At 55.7% G+C, this 12,144-nt stretch overlaps 2 protein-coding genes across 4 annotated transcripts in view; both read right to left on the bottom strand.

The window, feature by feature from the left end:
* Positions 1 to 6: 6 nt before the first annotated feature.
* Positions 7 to 1,782, bottom strand: RASD1 (ras related dexamethasone induced 1). 2 transcript variants are annotated; one of them, XM_017823247.1, is made up of 2 exons: positions 1,387 to 1,782; positions 7 to 1,141 (listed from the first exon to the last, which is right to left on the bottom strand). In XM_017823247.1, exons 1-2 carry the CDS (start codon positions 1,670 to 1,672, stop codon positions 591 to 593), a joined length of 837 nt encoding a protein of 278 aa, XP_017678736.1. In that variant the 5' UTR covers positions 1,673 to 1,782; the 3' UTR covers positions 7 to 590. The 2 variants fall into 2 exon arrangements, with proteins under 2 accessions (XP_017678736.1, XP_017678737.1); XM_017823248.1 differs by having other exon boundaries at positions 648 to 1,070; positions 1,387 to 1,781.
* A 7,692-nt stretch (positions 1,783 to 9,474) lies between these two features.
* Positions 9,475 to 12,144, bottom strand: part of PEMT (phosphatidylethanolamine N-methyltransferase) — a 41,378-nt gene continuing 38,708 nt past the window's right edge. For both annotated transcript variants that reach the window (XM_017823268.1, XM_017823269.1), the window contains exons 7-8: positions 11,583 to 11,643; positions 9,475 to 10,889 (exon numbers count right to left, since the gene is read on the bottom strand). In XM_017823268.1, the coding sequence (XP_017678757.1) occupies positions 11,589 to 11,643 (55 nt within the window). In that variant the 3' untranslated portion in view covers positions 9,475 to 10,889; positions 11,583 to 11,588. The remainder of the gene's footprint in view (positions 10,890 to 11,582; positions 11,644 to 12,144) is intronic.

Raw genomic sequence — 12,144 nt, 5'->3', positions numbered from 1 at the left:
AACAAGAGTCAGTTTTTTGGTCCATTGGGGCTGTAACTCTGCAGTGTCTTTGCAACACCTTAGGAGTGTCTTCTGCATGTGGTTTGCAGACACAGACGAACACACAACACAGAGCCAGAGTCCGCGCGCAGCTTCTCAAGTTGAAAAAAAAACCAACAAAAACCAACCCCAAAGCCCCAGGCAGGTGCTGGCAGGCCCTGCCCTCCCTTCTGAGTGCAGTGCCCGAGGCTGGGTGGTTTGGGAGGGAAAGAAACATCAAGTTCTGTGCCCTCCACATGCATCCTCCCACCTGGCCAACAGCAGTTCACCCTTTCCCTGTCTCTCTGCCCAAAGGAGGAGGCTTTTCCCAGTGACAGCCCCCTCCTGCCCTCCAAAGCCTCCCCCTTCGCATCCCTCGCTCCCAAAATGCACCCCCGGGGGGGAGAGGTGATGAAAGCGGGAGGAGGGAGGCTGGGGGAGAGGCAACCTCCTCTCTGCCCGGGTGGGCGCCTGCCCACCCTCCTGCCTGCCCAAAGTCAATTCGGAAACGAGCATCTTTCCCCTCTCCTTTCCTTCTTTCCTTCCTTCCTTCCTGTCAGGAGCAGAGGTTCCTAGCTGATCACACAACGATCCTTCTCCTTGCTGTGCCCGCCGCCGATGGCTTTCTCCCGGATGTACATGAGGTCGCTGTGGACGCTGGGTCGCCGGGCGAAGGGGGCCACGATGCCGTACGCCTCCTCCGTGCCGCCCCGGCCCCCCTCTTTCAGCAGCTTTTTGCCTTTCAGAGCCTTCTTATGCAGGATGTCGCAGTACTGGACCGAGACCTTGCGGTGCAGGTCGGGGCTCATCTCGCTGGGCAGCTTGGCCATGGCGAAGAGTGCCTGGAACATCTGGTCCAGGCTGCTGTTCCTCTTGGCTGAGATCTCGAAGTAGGCGCATTTTTTGGGGTCCCCTCCCACCAGCTGCTCGATCTCCCGGGGTTGCACCTCCCGGTAAAAGTCCCGGTCGCCTTTGTTGCCACAGATGACCAGGGGCACCTCTATGTTCTCCTTGGTTTTGTTCTTCAGGCACGACTTGGTCTCCAGGATTTGCTGCTTCAGGCGCTGAACCTCCTCGAAGGAGTCACGGTTGTCCAGGCTGAACACGAGGATGAACACGTCTCCTGGGGACAAAGAGGGAACGTGAGATGGTTGCAGGGATGGGGACACACAGAGACCCACTGCCTAAGCCATATAGAGACTCTGGGAAGGAAGGACAGGGCAGCATGTGGGTCCTCCCATCCATCAAGAAGAGCTGCCCATCCACTGCACACACAAAATCCCATCTCCCTTTTCCCAGGACTAGAAAAACCTCCTGAAACTAGGCGAGAACACCTGGAATGAGGCAGAGGGACCCCCTGACAAGTACCTGTGAGGATGGAGAGGCGGCGCATGGCTGGGAAGGGGTGGTTGCCTGACGTGTCGAGGATGTCGAGCTGGTAGACCTCGCCGCGGATGCTGTAGAACTTGCGGTGGAAGTCCTCGATGGTGGGGGTGTACTGCTCCTCGAAGCGGCCGGTGAGGAAGCGCGAGACGATGGCTGTCTTGCCCACCTTGGAGGAGCCCAGGATGACCATGCGGTAGCAGTTCTTGGCGGGGATGCTCAGCTCGGCCTCGCTGGGACACATCTTCTTGATCATCGCTGCCAGTTTCATTGAAGCCGGCGGAAAGTGCAGTTTGCGCCGAGGAGAAGGAGAAGGAGGAAGAGGAGGAGGAAGGTGCTGCCTGCCTGGCTGCTCAGCCCCTCTCCCCTCGCAGGAAAGGTCGGTGTGAGCTCTGCACGGCCGCCGCCGCGTTATATGGAGGAGGCAGCGCCCGCCCCTCGGCGCGTCACGGCCCGGGGCGGCGGCAGCTGAGTCAGCGCCCGGCTCCGCGCCCGGCCCGCGCCCGCCGCCCCCCGCCGCTGCCCGGCCGCGCTCCGCGCACACCGGTCCCGTTCGCACCCCCGGGGCTTGGCTGCCTGGTCCCGTTCGCAGCCCCGTTGGGACTCTCGGTGCTGCGCAGCCCGGCCCCATTCGCTTCCCGCTCGGGGCTCCCGGTGCTTGGCAGCCCGGTCCCCTTCGAACTCCCGGTTCTTGGCAGCCCCACTCGCACTCTTGGTGCTTCACAGCCAGGTCCCACTCGGAGCCCGGCTGGGACTCCCTGCGCTGCTCAGCCCGGCCCCGTTCGCATCCCGGTTCGCGCTCCCGGTGTTTGGCAGCCCCGTTTGCACTCCTGGTGTTGCGCAGCCCGGTCTGGGCTCCCGGTCCCGTTTGCAAACCAACCTCTTTGCATCTCAGGCGGGCCCCCGGTGCTTTGTATCCGTCCCGTTCGCAGCCCGGTGCGGGCTCCTGGCGCCCCGCAGCCGGCTCGGGGCTCCCGGGGCTCCGGGAGTGGAGTGACCGCGAGACGCACGGACCCGGGACAGGGGGTGCAGGAGGTCCCACCCTATTTCCCGCAGTGGTTTTGCTCCGGTTTACACTTGCCCGGTGCAAGCGCCCGTGAGACCGGAGAAAAGACCTCCCGTTCGGTGCGAGCTCCGGTGCGCGGGACCGGGGAGCAGAGGGAAGTCTCGGTCCGGGCTCTGCAGCGCGGGCGGGGGGCTGCGCGGTGCCCCCTTGGCGGAGGTTCTTGGCACGGCGACTTTCCCTTAATCCCGATCCCGATCCCGATCCCTGGGCCGGTGCCGGGGCGCCGAGCGGTGCCGCTGCAGCGCCGGTTCCCCCCGCTAGGGGGAAGGAGAGAGCCCGGCCGGCGGCGCGTGCAGGGCAGGTACGGGGGGAATGGGAATGGGAATGGGAATGTTCCCGTACTGGGAGAGCTGGGAATGGTCAGCCCGGAGGGGAGAAGGCTCCAGGGAGACCTTAGAGCCCCTTCCAGTGCCTAAAGAGGCTCCGAGAGAGCTGGAGAGGGTCTTTGGGACGTGGTGTGACAGGAAAAGGAGGAATGGCTTCGCACTGACAGGGCAGGGGTAGATGGGATACTGGGAAGAAATTCTTCTCTGGGAGGGTAGTGAGGCCCTGGCACAGGTTGCTCAGAGAAGCTGTGGCAGCGTCGAAGCCCAGTGTTTAAGGCCCGGTTGGATGAGTCTTGGAGCAACCTGGTCTAGTGGAAGGTGTCCCTGCCCATTGCAGGGGGGTGGAACAAGATGAGCTTTCAGATTCCTTCCAATCCAGACCATTATGTGACTCCATGATCTATTAGAAGAAACCCCAAAACTTACCAAAGGTGATGCTTTAATAAGGTTTAGGGTAGCAGAATCCTCACCTACAGCACTGAAAGGGACCTCAGTGGCAGCTAGAACACACAAACTGGTGCAGAGTGGTGCATTTCATCAGCTCCACTTGGGAAGTGGCTGATGCTGAGCTTTTACCTCCCTCCCCTTCCCCCCCGAGTGTGGTGTCACACTTGGATATTAATTTAAACACTGCTCAAAGACTTATGTAGGAATTGTGCTGGTCTGTGGGTTGGAAGAGAGCAGCAGCTTAAACATCCCTTTTCAGCCTCATCCCTGCCTGCAGGGAAACATCCTGCCTGGAGGCACAAGGGCACTTGGAGGAGAGAAAGTGGGACAGTCTCCCATGTTTAGTAATCTGTGTGTGAGACAGCAACGTAGTTTAATAGCTGAATACAAAGCCCAAATGTATCACCCCCAAATAACAAAAAGATCATTTAATTGAAGCGGTTGATGGAAAACAACGGGGGGAATAGGAAGTACCAACCTCTGGGGGACAGACAAATCGAATCTCTTGATCAGCGTTTACTGTTGACCATACAACTATTAATAGTGTCAGGAACAGGTAAAAATAGCCTGCTCAAAGCCTGCTCCTGGGCTAACAGGAAAAAAATCCATTTATTCCTTCTAAGCAGCTCTTTGGGCAGAGCACTCCACAAGGCAGATGTGCCCTGGGATCCTGTGGGCTCGGTGGGGTGGGACTGGAGCCAGGGACCCCCTGAGAGCAAGGACAGGGCGTCAGGGACCCTGGATGGGTGGAGGAGAGACGATAGCAGCAGGAATTCCCAGGGAAGAGGACGTGGGCACTGTCTGTGCCATCCCAGAGTCCAGCTCCTCACGGAGTCACGCAGAGCCCAAGCAGAGGAACATTATATGGCATTAGGCTGAGTCCTCCCAGGCTCATCTAGAAACTCATCTCCTGGTAGGAGCAGAGCACATTTTCTTCCAGTGATTGATGATAAAGGATCCACTTTGCTGCAAGGCAAAGCCTTCCCACGGTTATGACTCTCTTAAAAATCACCACCTATTTCTGGCCTGACTGCAAATAGTCCAAGCCTTAAGAAGAGGCAGGTAAAAGAGCATTTCCCTCACAGCTGCCAGAGTTTTCCCCTGCCATTTGTGGGATGTTTTGCTCCCTGTTTGGTTTGGGAGTATACAGGCTCTTTCAGGGAGCAGTGTGGTACAGCCAGGGCCACAGACAGGATGCTCTGTATGAACCCCAGCGACACCTTTAAAGGAATCACCCTACAGCATTGATCAGTCCCTGTTTTCTTGCTATTTCCTTCCCTATTTGCATCCTCATGGATTTACCAGCCACCTGCCAAACACCCTGTGTCCGAGAGCAAGTGGCTGAGGAAGGGAAATTCCATGAAAGTCACACAAACATCCCAGCGACAGAACATGCGGGTCCCCAGGGCCTGGCTTGGACGAACTGTGCAGAAGCAAAACAGAGCTCACGGCACCAGCCACGGCTAAAATATAGGAAGCAAAATGTTCCAGGAGGCAGGAGCAGCACCAGGGTGCCCAGCACAGGGACAGGCGAGGGGAGGATACTCGGAAAAGGACAATTACATCGGAACATGAGTTTGGTTTCCGAGTGTGCTGCAGAGCCAGGAAGGATTGTCCCCCCGGGGCCGGGCTGGCCTCAGTTCACGGACGGGTCCTGTGGGTCCAAGCGGTGAAACAGCCAAGACTGGAAGGGCTGTTTGTGCCGTTCCCACCCAGCTCACGTGGACCCTGCAACTCTCTGGGGCCACGGAGAGGAGCAAATCCCACATGAGTTCCTTATCATCACTGTTAAGGTGCTTCTTGTCCCAGCAAGGGCTCATTCCTGACGCAGCAGCGTGCGGCATTCCCTGGCTCCTGAGAAAGTACACACATGGAACCAAGTCCACTCCCCAGCCCAGCTCCCCAATTCCTGCTTTTCTTCCCCAGCATGGGGACCTGTTCTTCAGACAGGGACCCTCTCCCTGGTGGGTGTGCAGCAGGCTGGCATCTGTCTCCTTATCCTGCTCCCAAAGAACCAGCGTGGGCTGTGTTTCCCAGCAGCTGCTGGTGGACAGCAGGGTCTTGTGGGACCCCAAATCCTACCCTTGCTGTTCTCCTGGGATAGGAGAAGGAGTGGATAGCCAGCGAAAGAGGGGAGCAGCTGGGTAGGGAAGGGAAGGGAGGCTTTAGCCATAGCTTTTGCCTGTCCCCCTGGGGAAAAGCATCTGATTAAATCAAGATGCAGCATCCAGGGTTGCTATTAATTCCCTATATTATTAGCTTGTCTCATTTTATTAAATCTCCTTTAAGGCTTTTCAGAAGAAGCACGTAATTCCCAACATATAATTTTTCCCAGATGAGATATGATGCAGAAGTGGGCTGCTCTGTCACTGGGGACCAGGGGGGTGGCTTTATTTGTTTCCTTCCCCCACTCCCTGCTTCTTTAGCAACACTTTTCATGTCTCTTGATTACTTTTAGCTTTGGGGATTTGATTAACAGAGAATTTGAAAAGCCTGAGACATGTCTCAAATCCCCAGCTCCTTGAGTCATTCAGACAAGGGGTGGCAAGAGCTCCCTCAGAGACACCATCCCTGTGTCCAGCACGATGCAGCTCCGAGCCAGGAGCACCCTGGAAATCCCCTGCTCCCAGTTTCCATCCTCCATGCTATCTGCTTGCCCACAGTTCACTTGGATGCAGCAGCATCCTGCCAGCATCCTGCATGGACAAAGGTGTCTGCGCGTCCTGGATGTGTTCCCAAACTCTGGCACTTTCTGCTCCTTTCCAAAGAGCAGCAGCTACCCTGGGATTAGAGAGAAATGTCACCTGTAACTGGAGATGGGCAGAAACTGGGCTTGGAATATAAGGCACAGGGGAGAGGGAGGCTCAGTGACCCCAGCGGACACATTGCTGGATTTCAGGAAGGTTCCCATGGAAATAGTGATGGCTGCCAGGGTTGTAGGACAAAAACTAAAGCCCAAGAGGAGGCAGGGAGCCAGGCAGGCATCACTGGGCTGGAGCTGGCAGAGGGATGGGTAGTGGTGGGTAGGGCTTGGAGCCTGGAGGTGTTTTCTGTCCAGGTCCCACGTCTGCTCCTGCTGCTCCGTCTGTGGGTCCAGAGGGGCTGCGGGCACAGGGGTGGAGGTGTTGGGGGGATTGGGCTGGGCGAGGGTTGAGCTGGTGCCCAAACAGAGGACCCTCGAGGCTCCCAGCCCTGGTGCAGCAGCACAAAACCACAGGCAGAGCCTGGCCTCGACATCTTCCCGGGACTCTGGCAGCCCTGCAACCTCCTGCGACCCTGGTTGGGAAAGGAGCCTCGCTCCGTAAACAGCTCCTCTCCGAAGACCACGCAACATGGAAAAAGCAGCACATTCCTACCATTTTTTCCTTTGAAATAGGATCCAAGGAGGATGCAGCACAGTGTGTCCAGCTCACCGGGCTGTCCCAGGGCCGCTGTTGAGCGTGAAGATTAAGGAAAACAGCCTCGTAACTTGTCCTCTGGCTCATGGCGGGAGCTCCGTGCGTAACAGCCCCCGGGGTGAGGGTGGAGGTGGGCTGGGATGGGCTGGATGGTGTCTTCTCCACACTGTCCCTGGCAGGGTGATGCCATGGGCAGGGGGACAGTGGGAATGGGGTGCTGCTGCTCTCCTGGTGCTGTGGGGAATTTCGAAGCATCTCCTGGGCACCCATGAGTTGGGAACTGGCTGTATCCCAGATCCCTGGGCAGAAGCCTGCCAGCACTGCCTATGCAGCTCTGCCCCGGGATCCTGGTTCTGCCCCAGACATTTGTTTGGGCTCCAGCTCTGGATGTTTCCCATTCAGAAACAGATTCCCACCTGGGAATAGTTTCCCACCAGGCTGTTCTTCCCATTGCATTTCTTTGTGACCATTTAAAGCCTATATCGTTTTCCCTATAAACAGGGATAGAAGAGGCCCCTGGCTATCTTCTCTGGATTAAGGGATTAAGTGCCCAAACTGTTCCTGTACCACCTGTACACCAAGCTCATCTTTGCTTTTACATCAAATCCCAACTGTGGGCACAAGAGCTGAGGTTGAGCCTCAGCACTGGGATGGGTGTGAGAGCCACCACCAGAGCCCTGAGACCCCCATTTCCTTCCCTTCCATCTTCCCAAATAGCAGAAGTGCAGCCTCAGCAAGCAGGAGCCCTGTGGGGATGGCGAACTCCCCATCCTGCCACACGTGCTGCCCCGATTGCGCCACGTGTTTATTCCCGTGGTTGTTTGCCACGTAAGGGCCCCTGGCTGTCCCTCCCCCGGGGCAAGGCAGCACAGCTTCACTGGGCAAAAGCAAACACAGGGTTATGGGCGGTCACAACAGAGGGAGGGGCCTTTGGGAACGTGTCCTTGGTCCTGGATGTCACCACCATCAGGGAAAGGACCACAGGATGCAGGCTCCATCTCCCAAAGTGTTCCTGGATGAAGCATCCTGTGAGTTTGGAGCTGGCCCTTCATTGCTGGGATGTTTGGGTTTGTACAGGTGATCTCCTCATCCCCAAAAAATTGTTTCGTGGAAGGGAGATGTGTGTGGAGGAGCCACAAGAGTGACCCTGGGGAGGAAACCTCCACGAGGGTGGGCACAGCTGCTGTGGGGGCTGTGCAGTGACACAGAGTGACCTGAGGCAGTGAAGAGCAATGACCTTGGTGATGCAGCTGTCCCTGCCAGGTAGTTGTGATTTAACTAGTTTCTCCTTTTCTGGTGTTTGCTCTGCAGAAATATCCCAAACTTCAATGGAAGCGTTATCTGTGGCATCAGCACACAACCTCATGTGAAGCAATTCCCAAGGCTGCAAACAACCCCCCTGCCAACCTCCAGTGGGCCCAGCAAGCCCCACACTGTATTTTGAAGGCATGAAGTTATGAAAATAGCTCCATGACCCCCTTTCCAGAGACCTCATTTGGTCCTCGATGCTTCTGCAAGAGCTGGAGGGATGCACCTGCCTGTGCCAGCACAGAGCTGAGGCTGCAACCGGCTGGTCCTGGGGGTCCCACAGTGCAGGTCTCTCCTTTGGAAGCAGCAGGACTCATATTCTGACCTGGAGGCCCCAAGGTCCATCCCTGCATCAATGCAGAATATGCCCCAGCTGCAGCTGGGAAGTGGGGAAACGTCTGCGACAATACCAATGCTTCATGCTCAGCCTGAAGGTTTCATCCCCTCCCTCTGGAATCTCAAATTCTTAGAAATATTAGGTAATTGGAATGACAATTTTTTCCCTATAACCAGCATAAACGATGGTCTGTGTTTCCCTCCTTGCAGCCCTGGGGACCAGCACGGCACCACCCAGGACTGGTCCTGGCCAGGGCCATTCCCTGCCCAAGGGAGAAAGGTGGGCTTGGGCCCCATGATATGGGCTAGAACATCACCTTGCAGCTCCTCAGATTGCTTTAGGGAAGAGAGCAGATGCCTCTAAAATATCAGACTCCAGCTTTATGGCAGCCAGAACCAGTTCTACAAAGGCAGCGACACATTAATCCGTGCTGGCTGCTGCAGGAAGAGCTACTAAAAGCAGGGATGCATCTGGCATAACCCCAGAAAAACACTTGTGCAATGCAAAGCCAACACAGAACAGCTGGGAAGTGGGAAGGGTTGGAAATGGCAGATCAATGGGAAAGGAGTCCGTGAAGCCGGTCCCGGTGCAGCACCAAACCCCTGTGCTTTTGGGATGCTGTGGGCACAGGATGGGAAGCAGCTCCATCACTGGGATTTATGGTGACAGACACACATTTTAAGAGGCTGATGCTGGCTGGGGAGGGGAATGGTACAGCTGGGGTCCCCCCTTGGCCTTGGAGTGGGGACAGGAAAGGGCACACAAGGTCCCCAGACGGGGAATGAGACAGCACAAATACGGCCCTCGCTGTCTTCTCATGAAGGATAATTCTTCCCGACCCAGCACGTGTCTCTCCAGTAAATACTGATTACACTTATCAACAAATCCAAGTTTATTGACATCAGAGACTTTGAGCCAGGACTGGCAACTCTGACATAAATTGTCTGAATAATGCAATGTATCCTCTCCTCACTGGTTGCTATGGGTACTGGGCTGGTTTAGCCTCTGTCTATAAACATTAACTGTGAAGGGGATGTGGAAACTTATCTAAAAATAAAATACTATGCCCAAATCTTTAAGAGGAAGGTTGTTGAGGTGGCAATAAAAAATAAATCTATGTGTAATGGCCCTAAAATGATGAAACACAAACAAGGCGTCCGTGAGCCTGTCCAGAGGAAATGGGAGGCCGGATTGAAAAGAGACCAACACTTTTAATTCCTGCTGAGCAATGCCTGGAGGGTGAATTACAACATGCAAAAGCAAAAGGAAATGGAACCGTTTGGTGGAGGTGGCACTGGGAAGAGGGAGGACCCTCCATGGAGGGGACTTTGTGATGCTGAGATGTGGCACCACATCCCAGTGCCCGTGCGGGAGCAGCTCCTTCTCCAGCGCCATTGCTGCTTGTTTGGTCATTTACAGTTTACTTCTCAAACTGTTCTGGGAATCTCTAAACACAGAGCCTGGCTCTGGAGCATCACCTCTGAAGTCTTTCTGTTCAAGGCAGGATCCAGCACTGGGCAGTTCTGGGACTTGTTGAGGCTGGTGGCAGGGGCGGAGGGGCAGATCTGTACCTGGCTGCTGCACGGTGTGGAAGGCAGAAGCAGCCCTTTCTCTCCCTCCCACCCACTGTCCCTGCAAGGCAGTGAAAAACAGCTGGAAGGCACTGGGTGCTAGGGAAAGCAGAAGGACCCTCATGTGGCCCCTAAGGGAAAAGGAGGGACTGGGTGGGTGTGGAGGGGGCCAGGGCATCAACAGGGCCAGGGGTGAGACATCTGCAGGGTGCAGACAGGGACTGACTCTTCCCCTGGGTCTTCTCCATGCTAGGGTTTCCCCACGGGACAGCTGCCATCCCTCCACCCCCCTTAGGCAGTGGGTTGGGTCATACATTCACATCTCTGTGCTTTTCAGTCACCTTTCTCTGAGTCTTTGCAATTGTGCAGAGACACTGCAGGGCTCTCTGTGGCAGGAGACCTCTGCAAAGTGGAAACTGCAGTTCTGGATGGGGAGGTTCCCTCTTCCAAAAAAGAGAGGGTTTGTTGTTGGGTTTGCAGCATGTTTTGCTGTTGTTGAGTTTGCAGCAGTTTCCCCTCTTCCTTCCCCAGCTCTGTTTGAATCCTCAGGGGCTCCTGAACCCTCTCTGTTGCTTCATCTGAGCTTTTGTCTGCTTCCCATGGCTCTTTGGCAGCATCTTCAGATGATCTTCAGGAACAGCTGGAGCCGGTGCTTCCCCATGCTCAGAGCTCACTTGTGAAATGCCCCTCCAGTCCAGAGGGAATTGCTTTTCCCCCTGAAGATCTCCAATAATCGCTGGGGAAGAAGAGGTCAGGAGGTCCCACTCTGTGTAATTCCTGTGAGAGCATCAGGAGCTGCAGTGACCCGGAGTTGGGGACAGAGATCTGGGGACAGGGACCTCCATCTCCCGTGGGCTGTGGTGAGGAGATGCCACCACGCTCGGGCTGTTCCTCTGATCACTTCCAGTGCTGCAGGGAGCTCGGTCGGCTCATTAAAGGTTTGCTGGGCTAATTAGTAGGATACATCTTGGTAGGAAAACAGGGAAATCTGACAGTGTGGGGACCAGAGAGGCACGAGGTACCTGAGACAGTGCTCTGCAAAAGTCAAAGGGACAGGAGTCCATTAGGGACCTCAGTGGTGCCACAGCATTTCCATCAGAGCAGCAGTTACGGGGCTGCCGAAACCTGAGCAGTGCCATGGGATTGTCCCAACTCTCCAACCACCAGTGGGCAGATGCACTGGGGGTTCCAGGGTGGCACTGAACCCCAGGGAAAGGAGCCTGGCCAGGAACTTGGGCTTTTGCAGAAGCCTTTGGCCCCCAAAACAAGCCTGGGCTGAGTTTTTAGGGTGAGCCCATGGGCAGAAGTGCTCCCGGCTCAGACAAGGAGCAGTTGGAGCAGGGATGCTTGATTTCCCTAAGGGAACACGTGCCCTCTCACACCATCCCTGCTGCTCACTGGAGCACCTGCCATGGCCAATAGCTGCTTTTTTCTGCCTGATTCAGACTAAGCCTGGAGCTTCAAAGCTTCCCAGCAATTTTGCCTCGCACTGATTCTCAAGTGTATAATCAAAACAATTTGGGGGCTGCTGGTCGGGTGCCAGGAGGCGGACAAAACTGCTGCTGTGAAAAGCCTTCCTGCCTGGGTTTTTGCAGAGGTTTGAAGCTCAAAAGCCTTGAGGAGTGTGGGAAGGGCTCTGGAGGAGCCAGGGAAGGCAGGGCTGGGCAGGGGTGCTCGTAGGTGGGGGAGCCTGGCAAAGCAGCTGAAACTGCCGATCAGCAAACGTACCTGTGGCTACTTGTTCTTCACTCCCTTCTGTTTCTGCCGGTAGATTTCCTCTGTGAAAGGCCTGTAGTTAGGAGGATGGGAATTTGGGGAGAGAGGGGACGGATACAAAAGACAGGGGCAAAAGAAGGGAGGAAGAATTAAAATCAAGATTACTGTGCACCCAGAAACTCTGTCCTTCACAGGTTGGCACAGCCTGACTATTCCTGTGCCATGGCAATCCTCATCTCAGTCTCTCTGGATTGTGGAGCAGCTACTAGCTGCTTCCACCAAGGACCATCCCTGTGCTGCATGGGACAAGGCTCAGCACACACTCAGACTCCCCTGCATGCAGACCTTGCCACTCTGCATCTTCTCCTCCCCTGCAAACACAACAGACCTTTCACTGCTGCAGTACAACTGCTACTTCTGGGAATTATTCCAGTCTGTTCCATTCTCTGCTGCCAGGCTATTGTGGTGCAAAATATCAGAGAAGCCCATCCAAAGAACTACAAAATGCGAGCACTTCTTGTAGGGACTCTTCAGAGGACACAATGAGTCCTCTCACTGCCTTCCTTATTGTTCT

This window comes from Lepidothrix coronata, unplaced genomic scaffold (genome assembly GCF_001604755.1).
Source record: "Lepidothrix coronata isolate B3197 unplaced genomic scaffold, Lepidothrix_coronata-1.0 Scaffold101, whole genome shotgun sequence".
NCBI lineage: Eukaryota > Metazoa > Chordata > Aves > Passeriformes > Pipridae > Lepidothrix > Lepidothrix coronata.
The sequence above is the reverse complement of the archived record's forward strand: the minus strand, read 5'-3'. Positions and strand labels throughout refer to the sequence as shown.